Consider the following 10,779-nt stretch of genomic DNA (forward strand, 5'->3'; position numbering starts at 1 on the left):
GCAAGGTTGAATGAACCTTTTATAGAATTCAATGTCATCGTAAAGTATAAAGCGCTGCCCTGGGAGTTCGACTTCGGTGAAGTTCATCATAGTGCAGTTCATGGGAGTTCAAGTATATGGGTATAATTATTATTTCCATGGTTCTTTCACATAGAAATTCACCACAGATTGTACGTCAGACTGATGATGATCTAGGGTTGGTAGTGCCAAAATTGGCGCCCACCCGAGAATATCTTAGACGCGGGCAGTGGCGTAGCTAAGCTTAGCTAGGGGCTGTGGCGCCCAGGGCTAAGGATACATAATCATCCCCCAATTCTTGAAACAATTGTGAAATTTTGGACAAATAAAGCCTACCACTAAATAATTTTGGTTAGGCCTACTAGAAGTTGAATATCGGTCTTTAAATGTTTTTTCCCCGGGGTTCTTTCAATTAATGCACGCGAAGGAGCCTCGGTGCAGAATCGATTCGGAGGCGAAGGAACATTCCGATTTCAATGTGAATATTGGTCAATTTGGCGCCCCCTATAAGGGTGGCGCCCGGGGCACGTTGCCCCCCCCCCCGTTACGCCAATGGTCAGAATCCTACAAAACCATTTATAAAACTATTTATATGCCCAGGCGCAAAATCTACTTTGCCAAAATTTAGTGTTATTTTGTCAATACGATGGGATGTCCTGTGACGCCTGTATATGCCGCGCCTATTATACACATGAGAACGCCCATAATTAAAGCCATTTTTATAACATTTTCAAACAAAATAGATTAGCATTTCTTTGCCATAAAATGTTAGCTTTTACTGTCAGATATATCCCCCTTTATTTTTGAGCCGAAACAACTACGGCAAAGCAAAGAAAATTGGAATTTACTACCAGCGCACATGTCGCCAATACGTACCACTCCTTCGGTCATGTTGTGGTGCGACCCTTTGTTGTGTATATCATCGTCCCGCACGCCGTGTACGTACTGTGTGTTATGAACATCGTGTATGCGTTCGACTAATAATTCCATCGTAATAATAAAGCGCCGAATCCGGCGTTTTATTCAAAATCTCGGATTTTGACAAAACTACAGCACCTAGAGTCTTGATTTTTGCAGGGTATATTGGTTTAATAAAGTACAATTAATCGTGTAAAAAAAAGGAATTTTTAAAATTCAGTGAGGGCGTCTTCCTCAGCAAATGTTATAATATGGCTTTAACTAAAACTACCTGTAATGTATCAAGTGGCTAAGAGACATGAAAGAGAAAACAATTAGGGTACAAATGCCCCCTCCCCTGCGCGTTGAGCATGATCAGGCCCGTACGCAGGATTTTTTTTTTTGGGGGGGTTCTGATTTTAAAAAAGTGGACTTTTTTCCAAGGGGGGGGGGGGGCAATTTTGTGAAAAGTGGACTTTCCCCCAAAATTTGGACCTTTTTCGACCAAGAAAACTAATTTTTTTGCTCACTACGCTCGCAAATTCATAAATTTTGGGACTTTTTGTATACTTTTGAAAATTTGGGGAGGTGCGGTCGCACCCCCACCCCCCCTGCGTACGGGCCTGAGCATGATAAATCTCTTGAAGACAGACATTCAGAGGTACCAAGATTATTAGATACCCTGTCAAATGACCTTGAATTCACAGTGTGACATGAAGCCAGCAAACACAAAAACGTTTTACAAACGTTTTAAATAAGTTATATTTTGGCTTTTGGTTTAGGTAAAAACGTTTTAATAACATTAAAATGTCGGGTTATATAAAGGTCATGATAACGTTTTAAAACGTTTTGTATGAAAACACACTACAACGATATCTTTAAATGTTTTCAAAAAATGTTATTGTAAACTATTTTTGCAAACATTTTTGCCAAATATTGTGTCAATACTTAAATAACATTATGTTAAAATATTTGAACCCAGCAAAGACAGAAATGTTCTTAAAATGGTTTTTCAAAACCTTTTAATAACATTTAAATGTCGGGTTATATAAAGGTCATGAAAACGTTTTTAAAACGTTATTGAAAATATTTTGGGCAAACATTTTTCGCAAATTATTTTTCAACCCCAAAATAACATTCTGTTTAGAATGTTTTGTATCAAGTTTTCAAGAATGTTTTTGGAATGTTACTAAAACGTTTTTATATCCTTTATATAACCCGACATTTAAACGTTTTCTGTAAAACATTTTTGTTTGCTGCAGTAGATTATCAAAAAATGTTTTTTAATGTTATGAAAACGTTTTATACTCTTAATACCATATACCCTTTATATAACCCGACATTTTAACGTTTTCTGACAACCTTTTATAACCTTTTGCGAATGATGTCGAAAACAATGTTGTAATTTTATATAAAAAAACCTATCTTGGATAAAGAGACGAGAATGAAAAGAACCCTGTAACGGATCCAGGGAATAGTCTCTTTTTTATATATATTTTCATACCTTTTGAGGGGAAGTAAAAGGTAGGCCTATATCATAGGTTGCCTTACAAAATGCTTTTCCTGATATTAAAATACCAAAATTAACTTTCTCGATCACCCCACCCCATATGAGAAATTGAAAGATATTATATTCGTTTCGTTCAACTTTATTTTTAGCTATCTTGAGTAGATAGCAGCAAGCTTAAAGTTTGATAAAGGTAAATACCAAAAATAAACTTTTACTGGTCACGCATTTCCAACCATGCACACACACATTCTTCCTCACACCAATAATCTAATCTTCAGAAGACAGCATGCAGGGTTTTTTTCACAAAAAAGGGTGTAAAATTACTAAAACAAACTTTCTTGATTATCCCCCATTTGAAAAAATTTGAAAAGATAGTATGCCTTTTCAATTTTCATTTTTGCTATCTTGAGTAGATAGCAAGTTTCTTAATTAGAGGTTCAATAAAAATTCCCTTTAAAAGGAAAGCCAGCCTCAATGTAGAAGAGGTCTTGTAATTAGTTTTGGTCAATGTGAAAGGCATTTTTAGGATCACGGCTTACTACATCCATGTTACATGACAGTCCACCAAACCATCAACGGTGAGAAGATGTACACTGAAACTGCAGAAAACATTAACTCCTAATCTCCTGTCAACTCTTTAATTCATTATTGTTCATTATTATTAATTCATTATTGTTCTCTAAATTGTTCTGTTCTGGTTTTATTTGTCTTTTCAGCTTTTTACCCACGATATTTCAATTTCCAATTTTTCCAAAAACGTTTGTATAAAAGGTATGAAAATACCAAATTTCACCAGTTTTAATTCAAGAAATTGGAGAAACCCAAAAAGTATTGCTTATTGTTTTGTCTGCTATCTTCAATAGAAAGCAAGTAGTTTTAAAAAGGTGCATGTGTAAATACGCAAATAAACTTTCCTGAGAAATTGAAAAAGACATGCAGCACATAAATTGTCTATTTTATGTCTACATGTAGTCGAACTTCTTCGAGAAATCAAAAATGACCCTTTCCTTTTTATAGGAACTTTATTCATTTCAGAAATTGAAAAAGAACTTTTATCTTTTATAGAGCAAAATAAAGTTCAAAATATTTTATACATTACATACCGGGAAAAGAATAATCTTTATTCCGCAAAGGAATAAAGTCGGTACTAAATCTGCAATGTACCCCATCCATTTTATTTCAACACGGAATAAAGAAAATTGTATTCTTACCTTTTACACACTCCTCCACAAATGTATGAAAATGACAAAAAAAACCTCTATTGATTCCCTAGATCTGTTCTTTTCCTGTCTTTTTGTTTCAAAATATATTTTTACTTCTAATTTTTGGGGCACCCAAAATTTGTAGCAACGTTTCGACAGTACTGTATGTGAGACATGAGAGCACATCAGACATATCGAATTGCATTATTCTGAATACGAAGAATGTCCTTCTGATATCAAATCATTTAGATTTTTTTTAATTCTCGATATAATACACATTTTATGGCAAATGATTAAAAATGTATATTTTTGATATTTAACAATCCTCGAAGTAAACTTTATAAATCTAATGATATGTACTTAAAGTGTATGTAGCTGGGATGAAAAACCGACGGTCTGACAAATGAAAATTTTGGCCTTTCGTAAACACTGCAAAAAGCGTGTTTAGGAATTAAGCACTTTTCTAAACACTAGCTTGCACCACATTTTTAAACATGTTTAAATGCTACACAGGTTTAGGAATTTGATGGGCATGTGTTTAAATGCTACACAGGTTTAGGGATTTGATGGGCATGTGTTTAGGAATTTAATACACGATGTTTTGGAATTTGACATTGGTTTTTAGGAATTAAACACTTTTCTTGCACCACGTTTCTAAACATCTTTGATTCCTAAACACCAATGTCAAATTTCCCAAACACAATCCATCAAATTCCTAGTAAACATGTGTAGCATTTAAACATGTTTAAAAACGTGGTGCAATATAGTGTTTAGAAAAGTGTTTAAATCCCTGAACACGCTTTTTGCAGTGTATGACATTAAACGTATGTAAAGCATTATGCACTAGGGCACGATTTTTTGAGAATTTGATGGGCATTGACCTTCTGGTGTTGAATTGTATGGTGTTGTCAAAGATCGTCACGATGGTTGCCAATGAATGTCTTGAGCAAGTTGTCCGTGATAAGTTAAATTGTGTTACTGGTTATAAAAGTACAAACAACAATGGTTTATTTGAATTTAAATTTAAATTCAATTCAGTTTAGTGGCAATTTTAACCATTTTAAGTTTAACGGTTCAAATTTTTATTTTTAATTTAGGGACCGATCGTTATTTACGGCAGGGGGGTAATGGGCGTTTTGGAAAAAATATCGACAAAAAATTTCGCGTTCCCCCCTCGCGTCCGCTCAAAATTTTCGGATTCCCCCTTGTTTTCCCGAATTTCTCCATTTAAAACTTAACATTCCCCCTCTTGGTTCAACGAAAATTTCGCGTTCCCCCTCAAGACCCAAAAAAATTTCGGATTCCCCCCTCAAAACGCCCATTCCCCCCCTGTCGTAAATAACGATCACTCCCTTATTTATAACATTCGGCCGAAGCCAGGCTAAGCCCAATTGTGCTAAACGGGACAGGGATATGGGAAGAGGTCCGATTTTAGATGCAGGAGAAAAACAGGAGCACCCGGAGAAAATATTTTGCTATAATTATTTGGTTTCATAAGGACCGCCCGACCATCTATAAAAAGAGTGAGTTATATCTAAGTTTTGCATGTTTTTATATAAATTACTAAATGTATTTCACTTTCCACTATAAACAGTGTGTCATTGTACATATATAGCAACAATAACTATCTTCTTCCGACTGATGAGATTTTGAATGTATTAGAGAATAAAGGTATTGTTTTTAGCCGTGGAGTGCTTCTATCGCGTATCGTCTCATATAACACGGGCGACATCATTGTTTTACGCCAAAAAAAATGATGTCGCGTGTTATATGACACAATAGAGGCACGACAGCGGCTAAAAACAATACCTTTATTCTCATTCTTAAAAACTTCAATTCAAATATAAATCAATATATTTATCATAAGTATACCAAATTCTAATTAAATAAAATCCTACATTTTAAACAAGGAATTGCCTAGGCTTAGAATCGATCAGTCCCGTTGTTTCTGCACCTCCGATTGGTTCAAATAACGCGTACTAGTATTGTGTCGACACGCGCTAAAGTGTGATATCGTGTCATATCACACGGGTAAGAACCAATCTACCAAAAAAACGTTGACAACGTAAAGCACTCAGCAAGTTTAAAAAAACCCACATCGGCTCACTTTGTGAAACTTGGTCCCATTTATAAAAGGTATTGATTTAAACTTCATCATATTATATAAATTTAAAACATTTCCAGAAGTGTAGTAGGCTTGTAATCTTGTTGGAAACGCTGTATTCTGTTGAAATAAAATAAAAACACTGATTTGCTGTTGGTATTCAAAATGGGACCAAGTTTCAAAAAAGTGAGCCGAGGTGGGTTTTTTAAACTTGCTGATTTCTTTACGTTGTCAACGTTTTTTGGTAGATTTCTTTTCTTTTTATGAATGTAACCAAGCAGCTCCAAGCTTGGAAAGTCATCAGGTTACAAAGTGCTCCATAAAACGAAAAATAGATGTTTGAAGTTGCTGTTCATGATTTATGACAATAAATAATTAAACAAAACATTATCAGTCGTTTATTTTTAAAACTTGCTCGTCACGCGTGACTGAGACGTACACAATGATCAATATAATTATATTTTAATATACTTTAATTATTCAAGGCAACGTAAATATGTACAGAAAATGTAAATATGAACAACACACACCCAATGTTGACAATGCCAGAGAGATACGGAGAGTAAGTCCGATTTACTTCCAAGTTGGAACTGGTAAATGCGCATTATATATTTAAGCCTATACTACGGAAACGTCTAAATGCCCCGACTGGGCAAGATAATCGTGTTTGAATGTTTGTGGTTCTTTATAGCCCTGCGGGGCAATCCACTTGGCTATCCAAATTTCGCGGTTTGTGGTTCTTTGTAGCCCTGCGGGCCAACCTAGTTGGATATGCCTATTAAGCGGCGGTTATCTGCGATCTTTCGTGGTTTGTGGTTTTAATTTCCCTTATCAAGCACTGCCCTCTATCGGGAGCTAATTTATAGTTTAAGCTTGTTGGATATCCATATTTCGTGGTTTGTGGTTCTTTGTAGCCCTGTGGGCAATCTAGTTGCAAATACAAATTTCGCGGTTTGTGGCTCTTCATTTCGTTTCATTTCGTTTATCGCGGTTTGTGGTCTTAATTTATTGGATATCCATATTTCGCGGTTTGTGGTTCTTTATAATCTATAGGCCTGTGGGCAATCTAGTTGGATATCCAAATTTCGCGGTTTGTGGTTCTTTGTAGCCCTGCGGGCCAACCTAGTTGGATATGCCTAGTAAGCGGCGGTTATCTGCGATCTTTCGTGGTTTGTGGTTTTAATTTCCTTTTCAAGCCTGCCCTCTATCGGGAGCTAATTTATAGTTTAAGCTTGTTGGATATCCATATTTCGTGGTTTGTGGTTCTTTGTAGCCCTGTGGGGCAATCTAGTTGCATATCCAAATTTTGCGGTTTGTGGCTCTTCGTTTCATTTCATTTCATTTTATCGCGGTTTGTGGTCTTAATTTGTTGGATATCCATATTTCGCGGTTTTTGGTTCTTTGTAGCCCTGCGGGGCAATCTAGTTGGATATCCCTATTAAGCGGAGGTTGTCGGCGATTTTTCGCGGTTTGTGATTTTAATTTCCCTTATCAAGCCCTCTATCGGCAGTTAATTTATAGTTTAAGCTTGTTGGATATCCAAATTTCGCGGTTTGTGGTTCTTTATAGCCCTGCGAGGCAATCTAGTTGGATATCCAAATTTAACGGCAGTTGTTGGCGATCTTACGCGGTTTGTGGTCTTAATTTGTTGGATATCCATATTTCGCGGTTTGTGGTTCTTTATAATCGATAAGCCTGCGGGCAATCTTGTTGGATATGCAAATTTCGCGGTTTGTGGTTCTTTGTAGCCCTGCGGGGCAATCTAGTTGGATATCCCTATTAAGCGGCGGTTGTCAGCGATCTTTCGCGGTTTGTGATTTTAATTTCCCTTATCAGGCCCTGCCCTCTATCGGGAGCTAATTTATAGTTTAAGCCCGGATATCCATATTTCGTGGTATGTGATTCTTTGTAGCCCTGCTGGGCTATCTAGTTGGATATCCAAATGTCGCGGTTTGTGGTTCTTTATAGCCCTGCGGTGAAATCTAGTTGGATATCAATATTCAGCGGCAGTTGTTGGCGATCTTTCGCGGTTTGTGATATTAATTTGTGACAATTTATAATATTTATTGCAAATATAATTTCAGATTGAACTGTGAACAGAGCCAATGATAAATGTGTTTTAAATGACGAAGATGTCATGGTCAGGCATGATGAAAGCATCTGGATGGTGAAAGTAGGCCTAGGCCTAAATGAGAATAAAAAATCAAACATGTTTGTTTGATGAAAAAAAATAATATCATAATAGCAATGGATGTTCGAGATGGTGTTATTCTTGATTTATGACAATAAATTGGTTAATAAAACATTAAGAAAAAAAAAGTGGTGGGAAGTTTCGAACTTGAGCAAAATTCATAAATGGATTAGAAGTCCAGGACCTTAACCGCTTCGCCACGGGGACGACCCGATATTACGACGTGTGAAAGTGGAGTATTTATTAATATGAATGTATGCTGTGGTCCGGAAAGAATAAAAGAATTGCAAAAAACTTGATTTTTTTGGCGAATGGGATCCAGAATTTGTATGTAGGGTATCCAGGAATATACTAGGGTATATTTGAAAGTGAATCTCAAAAGGTAGTGCGACAGTGACAGCCATGTATGGCTGTAGCAGTGACGAAAGATTGTGGATATCAGTATGATTAGCTATGATTTTCCACTAATTTTGGCTATGAAATACCGCGTGAAATAAAGCAAGAATGTTTATTTATTATCAAACAATCGGATTGACTGCAGATTGGTGTAACTTTTGAATTAATGAGTTATTAAAATATTACACTTTGGATATTAAATACGATTTAGCATGGTTTTAGATATATTTTGTACCCAGCGAAAAATATCATAGAACAATAGCGTTTTGTTTCGTGTAAATATAGTCCCGCGGTGCATCTTCTTATTCTTCTTTATCAGTCGTTTTTTTAAAAACTTGCTGGTCATGCTACCGCGTGACTCTAATAAGATTGCAAGAACATTCTCAAGTGTTTAATTATAGGTTAATGAACGCGTATTACTTGATGGGAGATAAATTAGACAAAATAATGTCGAAGGAGGAGTGCATTAGACGCATCAACATCAGCGCAACTTGAGTGCATTATTTTGTCTAATTTCTCGAGCAACAATACGCGTTCATTAACCTATTTCATACACGAGAAAAAAAAAAGCACGTGATTTTTGCTGTTTTTATAACAAAATTATCACTAAAAATATTGGAAAACAGAACCAAATATAAATGCATCAACCCGCCCAAAAATGAATCAAGCCTACGAGACGCGAATGCGTGTGCAAACACTACGCTTAGTACGCGGAGTGCACAATATACACAATCAATGCATGATTTGGATTTTTCTAACGATTGCTCTGATTGGTTCGCGCTATCTAAGAGTGGATGAAGAAAGTTTAAATTAATGTTGGAAATTAGATAATATGACCGCATGCTGTATTTCAAATAAAAGTTTCTGTAGAAATTCGCCAGGTTCCTCAAGTGATAATTACTGAATCTAACGTCAGTCTGTATGATACTAATAATGACCTCAGCCTTTATCACTCAAAGAGGCATGATACGGGCAACTGATATGACCTCAGCCTATTTATTTAATAATCAATCAAAGAGGTACGAGACAACCTATTTTTAGTTGCAAACTCTCTGCAATTGCATCAACAGACAGTCAAGGTCTGATTGTTCTCGGTTAACAAGGGCGGTCTTTAGTGAACGGCTCTTTTCAGAGTCACCAAAATCTTTTACATTAGCAGACAGGCAAGATCTGCTTGTTCGCTGTTGACAAGAGGCAGTGAACGGCTCTTTTCAGCGCTATCAGTAGGCAAAGGGCGGAGTAACCAGCACATTGGTTTTCTTTTCTCTTGTACATGAAGCAAAACATTGGAATACTAATAATATCACGCCAAGGACAAGACCTGAATAAACGATATGATATGATATGATATGATATGATATTAAAATACCTTGTGACTTGCTTCAAGTAAAAGAGGACACTGTTGGTTACTCACGTTGACTACACTTACCTTTGTCCCAAACCGTGGAATGGCCCATAAGCAGAATATTGTAAAATTTTGCCAAAATTTTAGGTGAAGTTATACATAATTATTATAAAGTAGATTGATAAAGTGAAGGTATATATGGAGAGGAAGAATAACAATAGGCCTATCATGAACTGAGACGAGGGTACCTATAATCTTAACAATCTTTACAACTCTATACCATTGCTACTATAAACTATGAAAAGGTTGAATATACAAATTCTTCTAAACCAAACCAAATGTTACTCACTATTTTGACGGTTACGCTTTTCATGGACGAAAAGCATCATCAGCATTATCAAAATATTGTTCACATCTTCCGGTTGGACGAATTCCGATGTGATCACCCAATTATTCTGATGATGCTTTTCGTCCATGAGAAGCGAAACCCTCAAACTAGCGAGTAAAATTAGGTTTTGTTTAGTAGAATTTGTATAGGCATATTTATTGATCTTCAAACCTGATTAATCTATTCAGTGACTCATCGTGCTCATGGATTGACCTTTTGGATTTCGCAGCTCTTTAAAGACCCCCTATATTTGACCAAAATAGAGCTCCGAAAGACCCTTGATTTTGATAATTTCATAAAATCAGCAAAATCGCTCATTCCTCATATTTCTGGTTTTTATCAGGCGATTTTCAACCACATAGCCAAGAAAGACCTTTGATTTTGACTGTTCGCAGTTCCAAAAGTCTCCATTTTACTTGTTCGCAGCTCCAAAAGACCCCCTTTTACCGGTACGTCGTCAGCTCCCAAAGACCCACCACCTCAAAATTCCGGGGGAACATACCCACCAAAATATTTTGATGTGCCCCCGCCGGGTTGGCAAGACTTGTTCCCAACGTGGAAGATCGGAGATGGAGATACACAACACTGAAGAAGTATGAACAATCAAGCTTACCTTTTAGACATGGATCAACATCCCCAGCAGTCACAACATGCAAAGTCGCTGCATTCCCATCATCCTTCACTCTAGCAACCATTGTCACTTGAGGTCCATTTTGCGGGACATCTTC

General features: G+C 36.5%; 1 protein-coding gene across 1 annotated transcript in view; it reads right to left on the reverse strand.

The window, feature by feature from the left end:
• Positions 1-10,761, reverse strand: part of LOC140169307 (ATP-binding cassette sub-family C member 5-like) — a 69,555-nt gene extending 58,794 nt beyond the window's left edge. The window contains exon 1 of the mRNA XM_072192565.1: positions 10,665-10,761. Coding sequence (XP_072048666.1) covers positions 10,665-10,746 — 82 coding nt within the window. The 5' untranslated portion in view covers positions 10,747-10,761. The remainder of the gene's footprint in view (positions 1-10,664) is intronic.
• Between the last annotated feature and the right edge of the window lie 18 nt (positions 10,762-10,779).

This window comes from Amphiura filiformis, chromosome 14, assembly GCF_039555335.1.
Source record: "Amphiura filiformis chromosome 14, Afil_fr2py, whole genome shotgun sequence".
Taxonomy (NCBI): domain Eukaryota; kingdom Metazoa; phylum Echinodermata; class Ophiuroidea; order Amphilepidida; family Amphiuridae; genus Amphiura; species Amphiura filiformis.